Source organism: Saccopteryx bilineata, chromosome 5 (genome assembly GCF_036850765.1).
Source record: "Saccopteryx bilineata isolate mSacBil1 chromosome 5, mSacBil1_pri_phased_curated, whole genome shotgun sequence".
Taxonomy (NCBI): domain Eukaryota; kingdom Metazoa; phylum Chordata; class Mammalia; order Chiroptera; family Emballonuridae; genus Saccopteryx; species Saccopteryx bilineata.
In genome coordinates, this window is record NC_089494.1 from 79,951,802 (window position 1) to 79,976,428 (window position 24,627).

At 37.3% G+C, this 24,627-nt stretch overlaps 1 protein-coding gene across 3 annotated transcripts in view; it reads left to right on the top strand.

Moving 5' to 3' along the window:
* Positions 1-24,627, top strand: part of ACVR1C (activin A receptor type 1C) — a 126,576-nt gene that overhangs the window by 30,883 nt on the left and 71,066 nt on the right. For all 3 annotated transcript variants that reach the window (XM_066280214.1, XM_066280212.1, XM_066280213.1), the window contains exon 2: positions 10,322-10,552. In XM_066280214.1, the coding sequence (XP_066136311.1) occupies positions 10,322-10,552 (231 nt within the window). The remainder of the gene's footprint in view (positions 1-10,321; positions 10,553-24,627) is intronic.

Below are 24,627 nucleotides of genomic sequence, written 5' to 3' on the forward strand. Positions count from 1 at the left end.
AAAGAAGAGCAGAGAGAGGCCACGTGGAGGAGGCTAGGAGAAGCAGCCAAGATGGCGAAGTGCTGAGTGAGAAGCCAGTTTGTGCAAAGTTTGTGTAGGGAGAAGGAAGGAGATGGGCAACAGAGGTGAATAAGGCTGGTGAGCTAGAAACCTTTGATCCTAGGAAACTTGAATAAGTCAGTAGCTTTGTGAGTGCTGAGTGAGTGGGTTTTAGAGCCCAGTGTTTTTTTTTTTTCTTGCCTGTTGGGTGCAAGCTAGGATTAAAGATGATGGCCCACCAGTTTTTGGCTCCATTGTTACATTACCGTCAGTCCAAATCAAATGTAAACCTACATGGGCCAGGCGGCTGTGATGGTGGCCGTGGCTACTAGCTTTACATAGGGTTTGGTCCTTTTTGTGGTTTCAAGCAACCATGAGGCCTTGAAATGTTTTCCCTACAGAAAAGGCAGCTACTGCCCTGGCATGTTGGCTCAGCAGTAGAACGTTGGCCTGGGGTGTGAATGTCCCAGGTTTGATTCCCAGTCAGGGGCACACAGGAGAAGTGCTCATCTGCTTCTCCACCCTTCCCCCTCTCCTTCCTCTCTGTCTCTCTCTTCCCCTCCCGCAGCCAAGGCTCCACTGGAGCAAAGTTGGCCCAGGCACTGAGGATGGCTTCATGGCCTCTGCTTCAGGCACTAGAATCACTCTGGTTGCAATGGAGCAATGACCCAGATGGGCAGAGCATCCCCCCTGGTGGGCATGCCGGGTGGATCCAATCAGGTGCATGTGGGAGTCTGTCTCTCTGCCTCTCCGCTTCTCACTTCAAAAAAATAAAGAAATAAAAAGAAAGAAAGAAAAGGCAGCTACTTTACCATATTTAGTTTATCAATTCATCCATCAATGGACACTTAGGTTGGTTCCATATCTTGGATATTGTAAATAATGCTTCAGTGAATATGGGGGTCATATATCTTTTCAAGTTAGTGCTTTTGTTTTCTTCAGATAAATACCCAGAAGTGGAATTGCTGGATCACATGGTAGTTATATTTTTAATTTTGGGGGAAAAAGTAGTGATTGCACTAATTTACATTTCTACCAATAGTACACTGAAGTTCCCTTTTCTCCATATCCTTGCCCACACTGATTATTTTTTGTCTTTTTGATAATAACAATTTTAAAAGGTGTGAGGTGATATATCTCATTGTGGTTTTATTTAAATTAATTTTTAGAGAGGAGAGAGAGTGAGAGAGAGAGAGAGAGAGAGAGAGAAGGGGGAGGGAGGAGCAGGAAGCATCAACTCCCATATGTGCCTTGACCAGGCAGCCCAGGGTTTTGAACAGGCAACCTCAGCATTTCCAGGTCGATGCTTTATCCACTGCGCCACCACAGGTCAGTCTTCATTGTGGTTTTGATTTGCATTTTGCTGATGTAAATTCTTTAAATTCTTTAAAATCATAATGTTCTATGAATAATTACTTTAAAAATATTTTTTAACATCTGGGACTTTACCACAAAGTAATTCATCTATCACCTATCAAAGAGATTTATGTATTTTTTAACACCACAATCAAATTCTTTGTGAATTTTGTGAAGTTAAGAGTTTAAAAACAAGTCATGGCCCTGGCCGGTTGGCTCAGTGGTAGAGTGTCGGCCCAGCATGCAGAAGTCCCAGGTTTGATTCCCAATCAGGGCACACAGGAGAAGCAACCATCTGCTTCTCCCTCCCTCCCCTTTCCCCTTCTTTCTCCCCCCCTTCCTTTCCTGCAGCCATGGCTCATTGGAGCACGTTGGATCTGGGTGCTGAGGATGGCACTATGGCCTCGCCTCAGGTGCTAAAATAGCTCATTTGCCAAGCAATGGATCAAGGGCCCCAGGTGGGCAGAGCATCACCTATACAGGGCTTGCTGGGTGGGTCCTGGTCAGTGTGCATGTGGGAGTCTGTTTTTCTGCCTCCCCACCTCTCACTTTTAAAAAATTATAATGTGGAATAAAATACTGAACATTTAGAAAAAATCTTTGGCAAACAAATCAAGGAGTTTGCCAACCTTGAAAGCAGGAGAATTAGGTGCTAATGAAAAGATTTGTAATTAAGAGAAAATATTTGGAAACAAAAATTTTTTTTTTCTGTCCAAAAACAATGAGGATGTTATGTTAGGAAAAAGCATGTAAATATGAAAGTGGGAGAAGTTATGTGTAACACCTATGACAAGGAATTTGTCTTTACTTTATAAAGAGCTCTTTCACACCAAGAAGAAAAAATTTAAGATTCATCCAAGGATAAATGGTATGGACAAAAAAATTCATCCAAGAGGAAATCCAAAGGAAATATTTGAAAAAAAATACTTCAACTCCAGTAGAAGGGAAATGCAAATTAAAATATAATGGCACTTCCATCTATCATATTATTATTAAGATTTTAGTGAGAGTAATGCTGACAAGTGGATTATGAAATGGGAACTTGCATACAAGGCCAATGGAAATGTTAATTGGCACAACATTTCTGGACAGCTATTTGACGATGTCTATCAAGAATGTCTAATGTTATAATTACATTTCTGGGACTCTAGCCTAGGAAATTAACTTGGTTAAAGATTAATCCACAAAGATATTCAACAGAGTGTTATTTAATTGAAAAAACTGGAAACAATTGAAGAGCTTAAAAGAAAGTGCTATAAACCACCCATTCATGTGAAAGAAGAGATTATAAAGCTCATGATGTAATACAGACAATAAAAAAGCAACACTTAAAATGGGGTTTATATGTACAATTTAACTATGAAATACTGATATAGGAGAGAAAAAAAACTAAAAGAAAACATACCACAGTAAAAATAAAATAAGTTATAGGGTTTGGAGTCTTTTTATGAATTTGGATATTTTTTGGAGTCTTTTTATGAATTTGGCTATTTTATACTCTTCTATACTTTGCAGTTTTCTGCAATTTTTAATTTAATACACATTTTGGGTTTTTCTCATAGGCCATATCCTACCCTAGGTGTTGAGGATATGATGATAGAGCAGATAGGAAACGGCCCCTGTTTTCATGGAGTTTTCCTTGTACCGGGGCTGATGTAGTACACAGCTAATGACAGATTGAGGTAAGAAGCAGGAAGGGTGGGGAGCAGATCATTTGTCAAAGGAAGTAGGTGAAGATTTGTCTTTGGTGGTAACACTGGAATTGACACCTGAAGAAGTAGAAGGAAAAGAAGAGCACAACAGACAAAGGGCTGTGAACAGACAGAGCAAGGGCTGTGAGGTGGGAAAGAATTTGTTATTTAAAGTTATAAAAAGAGGCCAGTGTGTTTTGGGGGCTGAGTTATAAAAAAATGAAATTTGAGAAGTGGGAAGAAGAACAAGATCTACTGGCCTATTAGATCACAATAACAATTATGGATTTTGTTTTATTCCAAATGTAATTGGAATCCATTGAGTATCACTCTTGTTCTAAGCAGGAGACAATAAAATACCTCCAGATTGAGGGAACAGTTTGATGTGGAACCACTTATGCTGCCAATGTAAGAAATCTTCCAGTTTGGTAAGAATTTATGGGAAGGCAGCAGAAGAAATGTGCCCTGTTTTTCAGGACACTGTGTCCTTTGACTTGGTGCTCCAGATGGGAGACCCCCATGTAGGGTCCTTCCTTACATGACTATATCACAGTCTAAAGTTGTGATTGTGCATATACGTGATTGAAGGATTAGGCAAGAGTCTGATTGTGCAGCCCAACTAAAAAAGGCTGTGAACGTTCTCTCCACTTCCCCCAAATATTGTGCTGATATCAGAAAGAACATGAGATTCTCAAATGGTAAATGTAGGACATTAATCATCTTTAATATCAACTGCAGAAGTTTCATTGAATTATAAATCAGTATGATCTTGTTACTCAATGAAATATCAATGCATGAATTTGTGTGTAGACCTATCTTTCTTTGGGTGCTCATATTTCTGAACTGAACTCTTTTTATCTAGCATGGGTGAGATAAAGATAATGCTAACTATATTGAGAATTAGGATACAAATTCAGAGCAGTAAAGGGCTATAAAACTTAAAGGTCTTTAGAAATATTCTAATCTACTTCCTGACCTGATATTTCAGGTGAGAAGTCTAAGATGTGGAGAGGTTGAGAAACTTGTCTGAAGTCACATGGTTCATGCTAGAGGTAGGCTGAAGCCTTAGGTTTTATTTAGTACTACTTTTGGACTGAGGGCATTCAGAATGTCTAGCACTATAATTCAAAACATGCTAGAGTCTTCCTAAACAGAGCCCTGTGGTTGGAACTGACAGTTCTCTTGGACAGACTCTCTAGTTAACAGTGGTTCCATTCCTTCTCAGCTAGAAGGTTGAGGCCTTCTTGAACAGGGAACATAACTGATAATTTGCATAAAGGTTCAGTTTTCCGTTCTGACTATATTCTTATATGTATTTTAGGAGTTCTGAATATCTTTGGATATGGCCTGGCAAATGAAATTTCTAAGAGTCTAATCTCAATTAAAAGCTCATTTGACCCAAAAGTTTGCATTTACCATATTTTTCGCACCATAAGACACACCTGACCATAAGACACACATAGGGTTGTAAGGAGGAAAGTAAGAAAAAAAAATTTTTCAACCAAATGATGTGTTAAAATATTTAATAAAAACCGTATTTTTTTGCTCCATAAGACTCACAGGCATTTTCCCCTCCACTTTTTTGGGGAAAAAAGTGTGTCTTATGGAGCGAAAAATACGGTATATTGCCCATATTTTATTAACACTTTCTTCCTCTACTCTATGTTTCCCGACTAATAAGAGAAGAAAATGCTTTTAGATGCCCATATGACAAGAAAACAGTCTTGAAAAGGAATAGAAAAAGAAAACAATCTTTGCCTGGTTCCCTTTGCCCGGCAGCCACGAGCACTAGTTGTCTGGCTCCTTCCCTGTTCCCATACTTTTCAGACTCAGCCCCCTGATGAGCTTGAATTGTCCAGTTTCTCAATTTAGAAGTCTGCAAATGATGAAAATGACATATTCAGATTAAATTTGGGAGTTTTCTGAAATTAAAAAATATTTTGTGTTACTAGCCTGCTTTAAAATTAGGAAAATTGAATCAATTAATGTTTGTAAAAAGAGGAAAGGGTATGAGTCAGAAATTTATGTAACATACTGGTCAATAGGTATTTTATCATATAGACCAAAAATGGAAGAAACATAGAAAATATTAAACCAACTTATTGCAAATCATATCCAATTCAAAACAAATAGTATCTCTCAAGCAAATATTTTATTTTTCAATAAAAATAGCACGTAAATGCAAATCGATCAATTTGGTTCCTTTTTTGTAGTCTGATAGTTTTCACATTTCTGGACACTGGAATGTGCTTCCCATCACCTGCAAATATAAATGAAAAGTTATTTTCTGGTTGATTAAGAATGTGCACATTTGATGTTTCATGTGGATAACAGATGCCTTGGCTTTTACAGACTAATTCGCAAAATGGGGGAAAAGGGATAATTAAAGGGGTGGGAAGAGACACAGGAAAAGTGCAGTCTTCCTTGGGGGAAAAATCTAATAGACCTCTTTATTACGGGTAATTATGGTATTTCCTTCCTCAACTTCATTTGCTATTTCTGTCATATGACTCAAGTAAAGTATAATGGGAAAGTATAAAATAAAGAAGCATAGGCTAGATTAGTCTGCTAGCAACCAGATTTATCCTGTCTTGGAATATTCTAGTATAATTGACTCATTTAACAACAGGTTAAAAAAAAAAAACTATAAAAATGTAAGTCAAATTACTAATGGCACTTACGTTTTAATTGATAACACAAAGGTTCTATGTTGAGTATGATTGACATAAATATATACGGTTTAATTATATACCAAATGTGACCATATAGTGGATTGGTGGGAAATAAAAAATGCAAGACTGAATATGCTGTATGTTAAATGTATATCTTAGGCTCCTTTAATTTGCTGTTTGTTTTCTGTCACTGCTGTAGTACTGGTTATTGACCTGGAATAAATGAGAACATTTAGCAGATGTTGGGAGCCATTATCATCAACAAATTCTCAATTTTGTCAGTGTTTTTCATTGTGCAACATTTAAAGTAAGGTGTCATTTACTATGTCTTAACTCTATTACCTATGTCTATATTATTCTTCTGATTGGTACCTTTCACTTTAGAAGAAAATTTTCTGGCCTATTAAACAGTCAGTGAATGTCCATCTTATTCCTTGATGAAAACTATTATGTAATCATTTTTATAAAAGGAGCTAGTATTGCTTCCAAGAGAACATTAGGTTAGGTACTTAGAAGCTTACACTGAATACAAAACTCAGGTAACCTGAAAGATAAGGTTAAGTATGCTTGATGCAAGGCACATGCTATTGACTTTTATTGTACCACTTGTCTATTCAGAAAATAGGTAGGTAGACTGTGTTTAAAAAATATTAAATGTTTTAAAAGGTAATTAGGATAATACAGATTAAAATCTCAATTGTTAATTGATTATTAATTTCTTTCTGCTGTCTTAGAATTACATTTTACTCACAATTGCTAGAAACTGGCGAGGTGGAAGAATAGTTTCTGTCCCCATTTAAAAAAATAGCAGTTTTGCCCTGGTCGGTTGGCTCAGCGGTAGAGCGTCGGCCTAGCGTGCGGAGGACCCGGGTTCGATTCCCGGCCAGGGCACATAGGAGAAGCGCCCATTTGCTTCTCCACCCCTCCACCGCGCTTTCCTCTCTGTCTCTCTCTTCCCCTCCCGCAGCCAAGGCTCCATTGGAGCAAAGATGGCCCGGGCGCTGGGCATGGCTCTGTGGCCTCTGCCTCAGGCGCTAGAGTGGCTCTGGTCGCAATATGGCGACGCCCAGGATGCGCAGAGCATCGCCCCCTGGGGGGCAGAGCACCGCCCCTGGTGGGCGTGCCGGGTGGATCCTGGTCGGACGCATGCGGGAGTCTGTCTGTCTCTCCCTGTTTCCAGCTTCAGAAAAATGGAAAAAAAAAAATAGCAGTTTTGGTAAAGTAGAAGCACTATTGCTTGAGTAAGGTAACAACCACATTAACTCAGTCACTTGATCTTTTTGAGTCTTTTCATTATCTGTAAAAAGGAGATAGTGACAGGTAACACCCATAGTTGCACTGGGAATTATACACAGTGATATTTACACAAGAAACTAACATACATTTAGTTGTTGAATACATTATGGTTGTATTCAATCAGTGGGTCCATGTTCCTTGTTTTGGTTTCCAGGGTGAGCTTCACTTGGAAACAGAAAATTCAAGGAGACTCTAATGAAGAGTTGAGTAACAAATGGATTGAAATAGTGAGTCAGGAGATTAATTCTTCCCAACTTTAGCCCCTTAAAATACGAGACTGAAGTATTACCACAGTGAAGTCAGTTTCTTTATATCAAAGAGTTTCCCATATTTTGTAATTGTGAAAATTCATAAATTGTAAATTCATAAAGTCAATAAATATTGGGACTATATGAGACTTCAAGATCTCTGGCTCCACTGCCCCTCCTCCGGCTTATTTCTCATTTTCAGAGGAGGGCAGTGATAGCCTTTGAGGTTAAACGTCTCGAACGTCAATCAGCAAACGAGTGATAGTGCTGAGGCTGGAGCTTTCATCTTTTCCTAACCTTTATTGAACCATCACCAGACTCTACCCTGCTGTTGGACTCTCTATCTGGGTTTCAGTGTGAACAATGAAAAGAATGGGCATGTTGAACTCACTGGGCAGAGCAGAAAGAGATATATTTCTTTGTTATGTCTTTAAATGGTCTGTACACCCTAGTTCATTCAGCCATCCTTTATAGATCTCAAATACATTTTGATTATTTGCATAGGCCATTATCTTCTCCAAAAGGAAAAGACATAGTCACTAATATTTACATAGTAATTTCTATAAACCAGGCACTGTTTTAAGAACTTTACATACATTAATTTATTTTGCATAACACTATGAAGAGGTATATTCTTATCTTTCATATAAGGAAATGGAGGCAGAGAGGGGCCAAATAATGACTAAGATTACAAAGCTAGTATAACTAGGATTTGAAGGCCTTAGTCAGGTTGAAATTGGAAGATTCTAGAGAGGTTTCATTTCCAGAAGACACCTGGCTGGCTGGATCCTCATTATATGAGCTCTCTTTTACCCAAGGAAAATAACTTAAAACTCAAATCGCCTAGATTTTACCTATCTAGTGCTACTGAATCCCAGCCAATTAGATTATAAATATCAACACATAATATCAACAACAGAGTATATTTATGTTGATCATTGTTGGAATAAATAGAAGAGTGAGCAGTTAAACTTGGCTCAATGTTGTTAACAAAATAGTGTTTTATTTTATGAGTATTTCTCTTAGTTCATAGGAATAAAATATTTATAGGGATGATATTTTACTAGTCAAGAGAATTAACAAAAGAGCTAATTTTTTCTTTCTTACCCACTTATATAAGAATATTATCCATATTTGTTCTTATATTGGTATTTGAAGCTGAGTATATTAATTGCTATTTATATATCAAATATTTTATAGGTCTAAAGTCAGCTCCAATTTAACTAATTATACTTTAAAGACATTCACTGGAGTAAAAGTGATTGCATGGCAAAACTTTGGCTAGTGAGATAATGGCGGGGGGCAGTTATGATTTAAGAAAATGTTTATTGTCAATGCAAAACACATCTAAACCTCAAAGAATTTTTATGAGTTTATTTGAGCCAAACTGTCGACAATTGCCAGGAAGCAAAGTCTCAACAGACTGAGAAAATGCTCTGGAAAATGGCGGTTTTACCGCTTACTTGATACTTTAGAATCAAAGGGGAAAAGGTAAGGTGGTTACATGAAATTGGTGATAGATTAGGGAGGCAGGTGAAAGCAAAGCAGGAGAAATTTATAGGATTGGATAAAAAGTAAAAATGTATATTCTGAAACTTACTTAGTCAGGAATAAGATAGTTAATAGTTAATTAACATACTAACAACAACAAGGGGGTTTGTTGGGTTCTTCTCTGGTGGGATGCCTGTCCTAAGGGGGGCAGGAAAAGATGATGACCCTTACATTTCAAAGGCATGTTATCAGATACATTATTGTAGATGCAAAAGACAACCAATAGGCTGGGTTAAAGTAAGCATTGACCTTTGTTAGAGAAAAATACTTCCCTAGGACATGACTACCCACCATGAACTGCTTTTAGTTAGAAAGGATTAATTTTAGACCATCCTATGTGGTTATTTAGGTCTTGAGTTTGTAAGGCCATCGTTCAGGGCTCACCAGAGCTTGTCAGGTTTAGTCTGTGGCCTTGTCTTTCTTTTTTTATTGTCCAGATTATTAAAGGAAAAATACAAAAAGCTTATTCAGTATTGTACTATTTTAAAATAATGTGATTACATAAAATTTAAATGAATTGCTCCCAACCACTGGACTTTTCTGGCTGACAGATATTTTACATCAGAACAGAAATAGTGCACCACTTGGAACATGTGAGTTAATGTGGTGTGTTTGTGTGTCTTTGTGTATGTGTGTGTGTGCACACGCTTGAGGGTGTGTATATGTGAAGTGGGGAATGTGGAGGAAACTTGTAAAGCAAATAAATTAATTTAGCAAAGTCTAGCTTTTGAAAATTTTATTGCAGTAGATATATGCAATTCTACAATTGATGTATTTTGCTTTGTTGAATAGATGTGTTCATTAAAGAGAACTGCCTGAAGGTCATGGTCTATATTCAAATGACTCTCATTTTAAGATGTATTTTTTAGTAAAGAGTGGGAAGTATAATGGCTTAAAGGTACTATGACACTAACTATAATACAAAATAGCACAGAATACACATGTAAAGAATCACACTCTTTCTTAGAGCTGTAAATATCTATGGTTAGATTTGTGTTTAGCACATTCACTTAGAAGATTAAAGAAGAAAGAGTAAATGAACAGAAGAAGCTGGACTGTTTGATTACCCAGCTGCTAAAATCATGTTTTAATGTTTTGCAGGTAATGCCAGACAGTCCGCCTAGGTTGCTGTGTTACTGAATCCTAGTGTTTCATTGGAGGGATTGATTTAGGAATGAGCTGACTGAGCTTAAGAAAGGGATTCAGACCATGGATGAGAAAATTGTTTTAAAATATAATAGCAATAAATTAACAAAAATACAAGCAAAGTAAATTATGATGGGGCAACCTGTTTCTCAAATACACAACCGCGAGGGAGTTGATGCGTTTAGCCTGTGTTTTTCCAGGGCTGTTTTTTAATCCCTCCCTCAATTTTCATTAAGATCGAAATTCTACACTTAAGTATTAGGAAGCAAATTTCCATGATATCTTTTGTATCTTAAAGCTTTTTTTGCCTTATACTTTTCAGGACTGAAGTGTGTATGTCTTTTGTGTGACTCTTCAAACTTTACCTGCCATACGGAAGGAGCATGTTGGGCTTCTGTGATGCTAACCAATGGGAAAGAGCAGGTGACCAAGTCCTGTGTCTCTCTCCCAGAATTAAATGCTCAAGTCTTCTGTCACAGTTCCAACAATGTTACCAAAACCGAATGCTGCTTCACAGATTTCTGCAACAACATAACACTGCACCTTCCAACAGGTAAGGGGTTTAGCTTCCTTCATTCCACATGTAATGTACTCTTGGGAAATCATTCCAGTGGTAGAAATCAACCTGTTTTACATTTCTTTAATCAGGCGTCCCCAAACTATGGACTGCGGGCTGCATGCGGCCCCCTGAGGCCATTTATCTGGCCCCCTGCTGCACTTCTGGAAGGGGCACCTCTTTCATTGGTGGTCAGTGAGAGGAGTGCTGTATGTGGTGGCCCTCCAACGGTCTGAGGGACAGTGCACTGGCCCCCTGTGTAAAAAGTTTGAGGACCCCTGCAATAAAATCTGTTTTATAGTTCTCTCTCTCTTTCTCTCTCTTTTCATTTAGGTAAAATTCTCTAAACCTACCTGAGGTTGATTTTTAAAAATTGTATAAGACTATCAAAACCTTGACAACAGCATTATAGCATTATAATTTTGAGTAATTTGTCCACCTGAATTGCATTTTTGCAAGTGATTAATGGACCTAATGTAAATGTAAATTCTTATGGATTTTTTTAGAGGAAAAACATTTAAATGTACATCAGCAAGAGAAAAAGGGGGGGGAGAGCAAAACTAAAAACTGTAGATTTCCAACTTTTCTAGAGACAGAATCTTTTTTTATGGGTACCGTCTGCATAGCTTCTTTATGTCTCCACACTCATGTGAGAACATTCATTAACAGAAAGATATTATTGCTCAGACATATTCCTGCCTCCCTCCAATTTCATGCTGTTTTGACCCAGTTTACAAGATTCTGAAAATCTTATTCTTACCTTTTATTAGCAATCTGGAATCTGAAATTTGGGGGGATGTAAAAGCTCAAGTAATTCAAACTAAAACCTAGCTTATGACATGGAAATGTCATCTTAGTGAATCTTCTTCAATATCTATTAATACAATAATAATTTAGTGCTTACTGATGTGTTAAATCTATAGAGAGACATACACTTACATGTTAACATTCTAAGGTACTGTTATCCATTCTCAGGTGTTAGTATATCACCGTATCAATATTCCACTATAGTGTTTTCAACCTATTTTTTATTATCTCCTTTCTTCGGCTGGTTTTGGGTTGTCTTTGTTCTTCTTTTTCTAGTTCCTTAAGGTGGGAAGTTAAGTGGTTCACTTGGGCTCTCTCTTGTTTGTTCATATATGCCTGAAGCGATATGAACTTCCCTCTTATCACTGCTTTTGCTGCATCCCATAGATTCTGATATGTCGTATTGTCATTTTCATTAGTCTGTATATATCTTTTGATCTCTGCACTTATTTCTTCTTTGACCCATTCATTTTTTAAAAGTATGTTGTTTAGTTTCCACATTTTTGTGGGATTTTTTTCCTCTTTTTTGCAGTTGAATTCTAGTTTCAAGGCTTTATGATCAGAAAATATGCTTGGTACAACTTCAATTTTTCTGAATTTGCTGATGTTGTTTTTGTGGCCCAACATATGGTCAGTTCTTGAGAATGATCCATGTACACTGGAGAAAAATGTATACTCAGTCACTTTGGGATGAAATGTCTTATAGATGTCTATCATATCCAGGTGCTCTAGTGTTTTGTTTAAGGCCACTATGTCTTTGTTGATTCTCTGTTTGGATGACCGATCTAGAGCCGTCAGCGGTGTATTGAGGTCTCCAAGTATGATTGTATTTTTGTCAGTTTTTGTTTTAAGGTCAATAAGTAGCTGTCTTATATATTTTGGTGCTCCTTGGTTTGGTGCATATATATTAAGAATTGTTATGTCTTCTTGATTCAGTGTCCCCTTAGCCATTATGAAATGGCCATTTTTGTCTCTGAGTACTTTTCCTGTCTTGTAGTCAGCATTATCAGATATGAGTATTGCTACACCTGCTTTTTTTTTGGATGTTATTTGCTTGGAGTATTGTTTTCCAGCCTTTCACTTTGAATTTGTTTTTATCCTTGTTACTTAGATGAGTTTCCTGTAGGCAGCATACAGTTGGATTTTCTTTTTTAATCCATTCTGCTACTCTGTGTCTTTTTATTGGTGAGTTTAATCCGTTTACATTTAGTGTAATTATTGATACTTGTGAGTTCCCTATTGCCATTTTATATCTTGCTTTCTGTTAGTTTTGTGTCTTGTTTGATCCTTCTCTTTCGTTTTTCTATCTTTTGTTTTTATTTGGTTGTATTCCATACATCTTTCCTCTGTTGCTATCTTTTTTATCTCATGTGCTTCTGTGGTGGTTTTTTCAATGGTGGTTACCTTTGAGTAATGAAAAGGGTCCCTACCCTGTTCATTGTAGTGAACTATTTTGTGAGTACTTTTGCACTCCATCGTCCTTTGCTACTGTTAATCTCCATCTTCTCCCCCTCTTTCTTTTTGTTGTTGTCACAGTTTAAATTTGGTTTTATTGTGTTCTTCTTGGAGCTTTTACTTGTGGCTCTGTTTTTTTTTTGTTCTTTGTATCTGATTGGAGAACCCCCTTTAGTAATTCCTGGAGTGGGGGTTTTCTGATGATAAATTCCCTCATCTTTTCTGTATCTGTGAATGTTTTTATTTCTCCTTCGTATTTGAAGGATAGCTTTGATGGGTATAGTATTCGTGGCTGAAAGTTCCTCTCTTTCAGGACTTTAAATATTGGGGTCCACTCTCTTCTAGCTTGTAGAGTTTCTGCTGAGAAATCTGATGATAATCTAATGGGCCTTCCTTTATATGTTGTATTCTTCTTTTCCCTGGCTGCCTTGAGAATTTTTTCTTTGCTGTTGGTTTGTGTCAATTTCATTATGATATGCCTTGGAGTAGGTTTGTTGGGGTTAAGAAAACTTGGAGTTCTGTTTGCTTCTTGAACTTGAGGCTTTAGTTCTTTCCACAGGTTTGGGAAGTTCTCATCTATTATTTGTTTGAGTATGTTCTCCATTCCATTTTCTCTCTCTTCTCCCTCTGATATACCTATTATTCTTATGTTATTCTTTTTGATGGAGTCAGATAATTCTTGTAGGGCTATCTCATTTTTTTAAAAATTTTGAGTCTCTTTCTTCTTCTCTCTGTTGTGCCTCAAGTTGCTTGTCTTCTATTTCACTAATTCTCTCTTCTATCTGACCGGTTCTATTAGCTAAGCTTGTTACTTCGTTTTTCAGCTCGTGAATTGAGTTTTTCATCTCTGTTTGATTTGTTTTTATAGTTTCAATTTCCTTGGACATATATTCTTTGTGTTCATTGAGTTGTTTTCTGAGCTCCCTAAATTGCCTTTCTGTGTTTTCTTGTATATCTCGGAGGATTTTTAGGATTTCTATCTTGAATTCTCTGTCATTTAGCTCCAAGGTTTCCAATATATTAAATTTTTTCTCCATAGATTTTTCCTCATCTAGCTGTGTTATCTCTCTTTCTTTTGTATCCATGATATTCGATTTTCTCTTCCTTAATGGCATCTGAGGGTGGTTTTGTTGATAGTATTAATGAGATTTAATAAAGAATAAAAAGTTAAAAAAAATAAAAATAAAAAAATAAAAAATCGAAAAGAGTTGTTTTTTTTTTAAAAAATTAATAATGAAATAAAGAAAAATAAAATAAAATAAAAATTAAAAAAAAAAGGAAATTATTCCCCCCCCTCCTTTTTCCTTTTTTCCTCTCCTCTCCTCTCCCCTCTTTCTTGAGAAAATCTTGTGGTGGACTGTGAATTATAACAAACAATGCCTGTGATGGAGGGCCTGAATTGGGGAAAAGTAATAAAGGGGCAAAAAAAGAAAAAAAAAAAAAGGAAAAAAAAAAAAAGAAAAAAGAAAAAAAAAGAGCGTATGGACCCACAAAGAGCAAATAAGGAAAAAATTTGGGTCAAGAATAAAATGATTTGCTTTTAGGTGTTGGTTGTCTAAGAGTTATGATGAGAGGAATAAGAGGAAAATGGAAAAATGGGGGGACAAATTAAAAAATTACTATTGTATTTAGTGGAACAAGAACTAGATAATATGGAGAGCCAGGGATGGGAGCACTGCTAGTGAGTTAAAAAGGTGAAGTAAAAACCCCCCAAAATGCCACAAACATAGGTTTGAGTCCCAGATAAGATAATTTGTTTGTTATTGAGGTTTGAATGAGAGGAGATGTAAAGGAGAAAGGAAGAAACTAATATAGAGGGAGAAAAGAAAGAGAGAGAGAGAAAAAAAGAGGGAACCACTAAAAGAAGAAAAAAGAAAGGAGAGAGAGAGAGAGAGAGTTAAGGGTATGGAGTGCAACCCTCATAGAGAGAAAGGACGAGAAGAGAAAAGATAATGGGAGATGTAACACTTATGGGTAGTGTAGTTCAAGGAGAGGAGAGAGTAAGACCGGTAGAGAGTTAATCGGCCAAATTGGAGGAGGAAAAAAAAGTATCAAGAATGAAGATAAGAGAAACAAACGAACAAATATAATAAAATGGGATAGGTTATAAAGTCTGCAGATTATTCTTGATTTTGAGAGGTTATCTTCTTGCTTTTTCTTTTCTCTCCCTCTTCCTGGTCGGTGACTCTGTACCCCGGGTTCTGCCCCTTTGGCACGCTCAGGTAGAGGTTTGCAGTTGATAAGTCTCTATGGCAATGTCATGTATTGTGCTTTAGTCTCGTTGGCGGTTGAAGCTCATTAGCATTTATAAGCTCCGACAGTGAGAGAGTCCGTGTTTCTGGAGCCTTTCTCCTAGTCTTTCCTTCCTCAATTAGTAGCCTGATAATCCAGCTATGGGGTTGCTGCTGCCTCTGCCTGGATAGTAAGAGGCTCAAATTGCTGGCAACTCCCCACTCTATTTCCACTCAGCACAGGGCTCTGGGTAAGGCTCAGTCAGTCAGAGCTGCTAGCATAATCAGGCGGGCTTTCCGCCCACTCAAAGACCTCTGGCTCTGCCACTCTGTCTGGTAACACAAGCAGGCGCCCACTTCCCGGGCGCTTGGAGGAAACTCTCACTCACTGTCTGCGACCAGGATATCCGGCCAGCAGTCTCACGCTCTGAGTGAAACCCCCAACCACAGGGAAAAGTTGCAGCATTGGAATTGAGTCTTGCTCCGTCCCCGTGCGCGGCTTTTGCAAGGCGCTGGGGCGGCTCGAGATTCTGCTTTGGCCCACACAAAGGCCCCTGACTCTGCCCCTCTGTGCGATAACACAGGCGCGCACTGCCGAGGCACTCGGAGGAATTGCTCACTCCTTATCTGCGCGCGCAAACCAGGATATGAGGCTGGCCGCGTTTCCCTCTGAGTGAAACACCCTCCAGCATGGAAAATCTCCACCGTTGGAATTAGTTCTCACTCCCTCCCGTGCGTGGCTTTCCCAGGGCGCTGGGGCTGCCCAGAGACTCTGCCCTCGGCCCACAGAAAGGCCTCTGACCCTGCCTCTCCATGGGGCAACACGGGCACCCACTCTCGGGGCCTAGGAAGAAATTCTCGCCCACTAACTGCGCACCGACCAGGAGACCGGGTAAAATGGCCGCTCCGCTTGTCTTTCTTTGTTTGGGTTTGGCGCGAGTGTTAGCTTGTATTGCCCGGGTTGCCACAGGATCAGATTTTCCTCGGCTTGGATCTCCGTGCCACAGCCTGGTTCGGCCATTTGTGCCGCGGCGGCCTGGATCTATTCACCCCCTTTGCCCGCCTCAGTTTCTATATTCACAGTTACCAGAGAAAGCCGCCCTGTTTAGGTTAGTGAGGAAGGCGGAGCATTTCTTACTCCCTATTTCCTTTGGGGTTTGGTTATATATTTAGCCAATTTTTCACTCAATCATACCTTTGGGTGTATTGCGAAGCATCTGGAAGCTCCAAGTATAGGTTTTTCTGTTTCTGGTTGAAGATCTTGTTGAGTTTTGGGGGAGATTTATCGGTATCGCTTCCTACCCCGCCATTACTCTGACGTCATCTTCAACCTATTTTTTAAATAAGTTGGCTGCCCCCTTCTTTTTTTTACTGAAAAACTTTTATTTTATTTAGAACCTTGGAATCACTACCGCAAATGATAAATCATAAATAGAAGATAACTTTTTTACTGGCCATAAATAGAAGATAACTAAGGAAACAAACATTTCTACTGCATTCCGGTTAGATATTTTGTATTTCCTCTTTGTTTAAAAGAGAGAATAAAGAGGGGTTAAAGGCATACTATCACAAAATGAGCCTTTTTAGTACATAATCAGAAAAACTAAGAGAACTACAGAAGAAATCATCATGTCATATACTATCATGTTGGTTTACCATGCCACTTCATCTCAAGAGTCCTTAAAGTCATTTCATGTACCACTACTGATGTTTGTCCAGCTCTTTGGGAAAAACTGTGCTGTGAGGCATTACCTATATATTGCATCCTTGGAAGCCATATATGAAGCATTTCATCCCTCAGCGTGATTTTCAGTCTTGCTCTTTGGACTCCACTTACTTTCTCCTAGATTCCATAAAGTCCTGGGTTTGATAGTGATCTGGCACCTATTCTGGACACTTTGTTTTCCTTTACATTTTCTCCTCTGGTTATTTGTGGGCCAGAGACACCCTAAAGTGAAGGCTCCCTTATCTGGTGCTTGTCGAACCCATGACCAAGATCCAGAAGACTAAGAAAGGGAAGGGGTATCTCCTCATTAGTCAGTGGCGGTGGCCTCTTGAATGTGCCTTCTGGATAATGAGTTACCTGCAAGACCACATTCTGCCAGTCAATGAGCATACAAGTCAGTACTTTCACTGCAATCAAAGGGCTTGGAGGAAGAAGTGGTTCATGTGCAGTTGGGCAAATTAAAAGTACTTAGTGTGCCCTGGCCGATTGGCTCAGCGGTAGAGCATCGGCCTGGCGTGCAGGAGTCCTGGGTTCGATTCCCGGCCAGGGCACACAGGAGAAGCGCCCATCTGCTTCTCCACCCCTCCCCCTCTCCTTCCTCTCTGTCTCTCTCTTCCCCTCCTGCAGCCGAGGCTCCATTGGAGCAAAGATGGCCCGGGCGCTGGGGATGGCTCTGTGGCCTCTGCCTCAGGCGCTAGAATGGCTCTGGACACAACAGAGTGACGCCCCAGAGGGGCAGAACATCGCTCCCTGGTGGGCATGCCGGGTGGATCCTGGTCGGGTGCATGCGGGAGTCTGTCTGACTGCCTCCCGGTTTCCAGCTTCGGAAAAATGGAAAAAAAAAAAAAAAGTACTTAGTGTATCTGGTATGTACGTCTTACCCAGCCTAACAAAAACTCAGCCTAAGTGCTGAGAAGCCTGTATTCCACACTCAACTATAGCCAGGGATCAGTCTTGCTTTTTTAAAAGTCAATTTTATTGAGATCTAATTTAGATATAATGAATTACACACATTTTAAGTGGACAATTTGATAAATTTTGACACATATATACACCCACTACCACAGTCTCATTACCTCAAAATGATCTGTCAATCCGCTTTTATTAAAGCTAGATGACTGCTCTATTTTTCATCACTGTTGATAGATTTATTTTTCCTAGAGTTTTACATATAAGAAGTGATATGGGACACATTTTACATTTGGTTTCCTTTGTTCCGCATGTTTTTGAGATTTATTCATGTCATTAGATGTATCAGTAACTTGTATCCTTTTTTTAAATCTCAGGGTAATATCCCATTGTATGAATATACTACAGTGTTTTTTGTTTGTTTGTTTGTTTTTTTTTTTTAATTTACAGAGACAGAGAGTCAGAGAGTAGGATAGATAGGGACAGACAGACAGACAACGGAGATGAGAATCATCAACCATTAATCTTTCGTTGCAACACCTTAGTTGTTCATTGATTGCTTTCTCACATGTGCCTTGACCGTGGGCCTTCAGCAGACCAAGTAACCCCTTGCTCAAGCCAGCGACCTTGGGTCCAAGTTGGTGAGCTCCGCTCAAACCAGATGAGCCCATACTCAAGCTGGTGACCTCGGGGTCTCGAACCTGGGTCCTCCTCATCCCAGTCCGACGCTCTATCCACTGCACCACTGCCTGGTCAGGCTGTTTTGTTTTGTTTTTATCCATCCATGCAGTCAGGTTGTTTCAGCATTGGGGCTGTTATTAACAATTAAGAAGCTGTTATGAACATTCATCTTCAAGTCTTTAGATAGATGTTTTTATTTCTCTTGAGAAAACAATCTAATAGTGGCGTTGTAGGGTTATGTGATATATTTATAAATATAATCTCCTGAAGTTTCAAACTGCTGAAACTGTTTTAAATCCTCAACAGAAGGTCCAGTTGGTCTATATTCTTGTCAACACTTGGTATAATCAGTTTTTGTAAAATGTTAGCTTTTCAAGTGGTTACATACTGGCATTTATTTCATTGTGATTTTAATTTGCATCTCCCTGCTAACTAATGATGTTCAATTATTTTTACATTTGCATATTGCCATATATATATTTTATTTTATAAAGTATCAAATCTTTTGCACATTTTAAAAATTGTCTTAGTAGGGTTGAATTTAAGAGTTCTTTGTGTATTCTGAATATAATTCTTTTATCACATACATGTATTATGACTTTTTTCTCCTGTGGATAGTCATTTTGTTTTCTTGAAGATGTCTTTTGCAGATTAAAATTTGAAGCCAATTTTATCCTCTTTTTTTTTGTTATCATGGTTTACTGTTTTGTGTCCTAATTGGGAAGTCTTTATTCAAATTTATTACTATTTTCTTTTATGTTTTCTTATAAAAATTTTAACATTTTAGTTTTTACTCTTAGGTCTGTGTTCAGTTTCTTGATTATTGTAGCTTTTTAGTAAATATTAAAATCAGGTCATGTGACCCCCTCCAACTTTGTTCTTTTTCAAAATTGATTTGGGTATTTTAAGTCTTGTGCATTTCCATTTAAATTTTAGAATCAGCTTGACAATTTTTACAAAACACATGCAGAGATATTGATTAGATTGAGTTGAATATATAGATTAATTTGGAGAGAATAATCATGTTAACAATAATAAATCTTTTGGTTCATGAACATAGTATGTTTTTCCATTTATTTGGTTTTTCTTCAGTTACTCTTAGTGGTGTTTTATAGTTACAAGAAAACAGGTCTTATACATTATTCATTGACTTTAACTCTAAGTACTACATGTTTTTTGGATGCTATTGTGAGTGGTATTTTTAATATCTCAGTTCCTAAATGTTAATTGCTAGTATATGGAAATTAATTTTGTATATTCGCCATATTTCCTAAAAGCTTGCCAAAATAACTTATATTAGTTCTAGTAGATTTTTTTCATATTTTTGACATTTTTACATATACAGTCATCTGTGAATACAGACAACTTTACATCTTCAACTTTGATCTGTATGCATTTTATTTATTTTTCTTGCCTTTTGCACTGGCTGGGACTGCCAATATAATGACTAAGAATGATGAGAGTAAAGTTTCTTCCTAACCTTTTTCCTGATCCTAGAAGAAATGCCTTCACTCTTTTACCATTAAGTATAATGTTATTTAGCTTTTTTGGAGATGCCTGTCATCAGTTGAGGAAATTTTCTTTTATTCCTAGTTTAGGGAAAGTTTGTTATCATGAATAAATATTATTTCTTTTCAAGTATTTTCATGAATTTATTGAGATTATCACATGATTTTTTTTAGTCTGATATGATGGATTGCATTAATTGATTTTTCCAATATTATTTATAATAAGGAAGTTATGTGTTTTCTATCCAGTAATTAATCCTATACTTTGTTGAATTTAATTTTTTTTTTTTACTTAAACAAACTAAGAATTTCTTTCTTTCAAAGGCACTGTGTGGCACACTGATATTAAATTGAATAGGATTGTACATGCAGTCATCTTGTGGCAAGTTGTTCTCTCTGAGGCAACACTGAACAGTTATTAGCTGTGCCTGGAGTAGCAGGTCTTTGGAGAGACATTGGGAGTCTCCAGGCTGAGCGATGACACAGCCAGAGCAAAGAACTTGCTTGTTTCGGTGTCATCAGTGAGTGTGATTGATATCCCCTCTCTGCCTAGCAGGGATTTGTCCATTTTAAATGTGATCACCTATAAATGATATACAGTATATAGGAACACTCTGAAAAATAGTGTGACATTTCTACAGAACTTAATACTTTGCGTCACTTTCACGGGCCAAAGAAGGAAAGATTGGGAGGTGATCAGAAGAGGCTGGAGAAAATCTGAGACTGCCCTTTGAGATTTCAGCCAAAAGCCTAATAGATCCTTGCCTCTCTGGCTCATTCATTCATCACCTCAGACTGTGGAGCTATTTCTGGACAGCTGTCTTGATGTAGGTGCGGTAACTCAGTCTTTTCATATTTCAGCTGGCCCTCTTGTGTCCTTAGATCCAGTCGGTCATGATTGAGTTCTTGCTCCATTTCTTTGTGACAAAGTTCCTACCTCGAATAAAGCTTGTGACATTTTTCTCCCCATTCCTCTCCCTGCGGCATCTCTAGTAACTTGGCAATTGGAGAACTGTAGGGACTCTACCTAGCCCTCCTAAAAATCCTTACATGTTTGACCAATTCCTAAAGCCTTAGACTAGTGATTTTCATAAATGATTCCATTGTGACACACAGGCAGACATAAATTTTACATAATTTCCCCCAACTTTTATTCACACACAATTGAAACGAGGATTTTACAAAATATTCTTACCCTTAAAATGTGTGAGCTATTTTATGCTCGTTCATTAAGTAAAAGTGTTGGTCAGATCCCACTAATAGGTCATGGTTACAGTTGAGGAAACACCATTTTAGTTGATATTCAAAATGTGGTGATTTTAAATGGAGCAATGACATTTATTATTTTAATTTACTAGTAAAATCTATTAAGAATCTAATATTTCAATTTCAAGTGTTTTTCTCTTAAATAGCCTTTCAAAAAACTTGCTTACCCATTAACTTTTTATACTAAATTGGGTTAGATTTAAGTCTAATTAACTAGATTTTTGTAAGCAATATAATTGATTTCAATCATATTAAATTCAGTTACTTGTCCTTATAAAATACTTTCTTCTTTGACACTGCATGGGCGTTTAATTTTTAGAAGTTAATAAATTTTTTGATAGAAGTAATTTTATAGTTAGGTAGAAATATAACAACTTGTTCCCCTCCCTGAAACTTACTGAAGTAGGTGTGTGTGTGTGTGTGTGTGTTTGTGTGTGTGTGTGTTTGTGTGTGTGTGTGTTTGTGTGTGTGTGTGTGTGTATATATATATATATATATATATATTTTTTTTTTTTACAGAGACAGAGAGTCAGAGAGAAAGATAGACAGGGACAGACAGACAGGAACGGAGAGAGATGAGAAGCATCAATCATCAGTTGTTCGTTGCGACACCTTAATTGTTCGTTGATTGCTTTCTCATATGTGCCTTGACTGTGGGGCTACAGCAGACTGAGTAATCCCTTGCTCAAGCCAGCGACCTTGGGTCCAAGCTGGTGAGCTTTGCTCAAGCCAGATGAGCCTGCGCTCAAGCTGGTGACCTCAGAGTCTCGAACCTGGGTCCTCTGCATCCCAGTCCGATGCTCTATCTGCTGCACCACCGCCTGGTTAGGCTGAAGTAGATATCTCTGATGTCACTGGAGTGACCTTCCAAGTTCAACTGTTACCACAAGTATTTAGAGGGGTTTTTCCTATGTAAACCTGGAAAGGCAACAACTATTTCCAGAAATTTATTTGACTAGTGCTTTGAGTTCTAATAGCAGCAAATATGTTGTTATTAATATTTTCAAAACACAAAGAGTATTGAATATTGAAAATTTAAATATAGATTATGCAAATCTGTTAAATAAGAAAAGTATATATACTTTACATAATGTACTTTGTCTAATCTCTTCTTCCTGTTTACTTTCAGACCAGATAAGAATAGCTATCTTCAATTTCTTAAATATCTTCCCACTTTTCTGGATGCTACTTTTCTTGCTCTGACTCCAGTGACCTTTGATCTAGTCCTCTCAGGTATCACTAATATACAGTAACTCATTCAGATTGTTCCCTCTCAGCTTCCTCTGAAATAAGGAGAGAGGCCATGTTGATGGGAAAAATTCACAATAAAAAATAAATAATATATTCTTAGCTCTTCAAGAATATTTGTTTAAAAAATAAAAGACAAAAGACTTATTTATACAAATAATAGGTACGTGTGAGGTAGTGGGGGGCAGGGCAGCACCAGGTAGGGTAAATAAGTAAGAGATGAAAAAATTTCATTCACATAGGAAGATATTTTTGGGTGTGTTTTTACAATGGGTTCTCTCTGTGAGCTCTCTAATAAGTTCTCCTCAGTTCTTCTTACAATTCTTTCTCTCATTTTGCATAAATTGGATCTTCTGTATCTATTCTCCTTGCCTTTTAAATACTTTGACTCATAGTTGAATCTCTGATAATTTCAATATCTGCACCTCCCATGAGTTTGAATCTGCTGTTTTTAATTTTGCTGACTCATATTCTTGGTGGCGGCTTTCCTTGAGTGTTTTGTGATTTTTGGTGATGAGGTCATGTTTTGGGGAATCATATCTGGTGGAAACTTTTGAAACCTGTATTTAAAATGTGTTCTTCCAGAGAAGATTTACTTTTAGCTTCTGTCAGATATCTTGGGACGATGTTTTAATTAAGGGTTTTTTAAATTTTGGCCAACATATAACATAAATTCTGGCTCTAAGCCTGTACAGGTAGTACATTGGTGGTAAAGAACTCTTGAAGAGGTTATTTTTTATTCTGTACACAAAATCAAGGTTAAGACAGACAATAGATGAATGGATACACTATTTCTCTCTGCACATCATGTTCTATATTGTTTTATTTTCAGTGCCACTCATAGTTGCCTGATTTATGCCAATATTTCTAATCTGACCTTTCACTATTTAAGGAACCAGGTTTTATCTCCTGATCTTTTGGTATAAGTCTGGTAAACTACACACTTAACCACCCAAACTGGCTGACGTGTCCAGAGTAAATGGCGGCCTAGTGCTCAAACACCTCTCTCGATTTTCACTTTATTTTTGCCTGCTGAACAATTCATTTATATTCCCACCAGCTTAATCATGTATCAGAGAAAAGTTCTTCTTTTATATTTTATTCAGCATTTTTTGTTTGTGCTATACCAAGAAGGGTGTCTGTGGACATTTAAGTGTAATTTGGCAGAAATGGAAATTCCAGGACAGTTTATTTTTGAAATGATGCTGGCATAATTATCTATCCATCTGGAAGAAAACAAGGCTGTACAACAGTGTCATACCATATTCAAAAATAAGTTACAGCTTAATTAAATATCTAATTGTGAAATGCAAAACAATTTAAATGTCAGAGGAAAATTTAGAAAAAAAGATTTTTGTGACTTTATAGTGTGAAGGCTGTTCTTAAATAAGACAGGAAATCCAACTGCTATAAAAGGAATAGACAAATATAATTGACTATATGTAAACTAAAATAAAAATGAATAATAAAAAATATAAATAAAACCAAATATAAATTAAATAGGAGATAAAAATATTTGTAGCATATATGACTGGAAAAATTATAACTATTTATAAGGTTGATTCTATGATTTACTAACAAAGAGACTCAATAAAGTCAACAGCCTATTTCCAGATTTCTTATGTATATTAATGAACATCCTTATTATTTGAGATATTATCTAACTTTAATATTTTTATCTGATACTTTTAAAAAATATGTATTTCTTTTTTTCTAATGTGTACAATATCATGTTTTATTTGTTATTAGGGATACCAAGGTTCAGGGAAAACAAATTTAAGAAATATGATTTGCTGTTACTGAGTTGTCTAATAGAACCCCCAGGTTTAGCAGAGATATCAAAGGTCTTTTTCTTTATTGCAAGTTTAAACCAGATATAAGCCCATTTTCTTATAATCTCAGGGTGGAAGCTTGGGCAGAGAAGAATAAAAAAAAAGAAAGAGAGAGAGAAGAACAGAAAAAGGAAAGGAAGAAAAGAGGGAGTGAGAGAGAGAAAGAAAGCAAGAGAGAGAGAAACAAAGAAAAAAATACAACAACATGAAAACAAACAAAAATCCTTGTTTCTGAGAAGCTGTAAACGTAGCCTGGCCATCACAAAGATTTTAGGCTTGAGTTCCCATTACTGAGTGGTACAAGGAATCTTCAGAGGCAGAATTTTCTTTATGGTAGCCCCAGACTATTCCTGCAAAATGCCAGAAGAAGGCATAAACTATCTAGAGCAGTGATTTTCAACATTTTTTA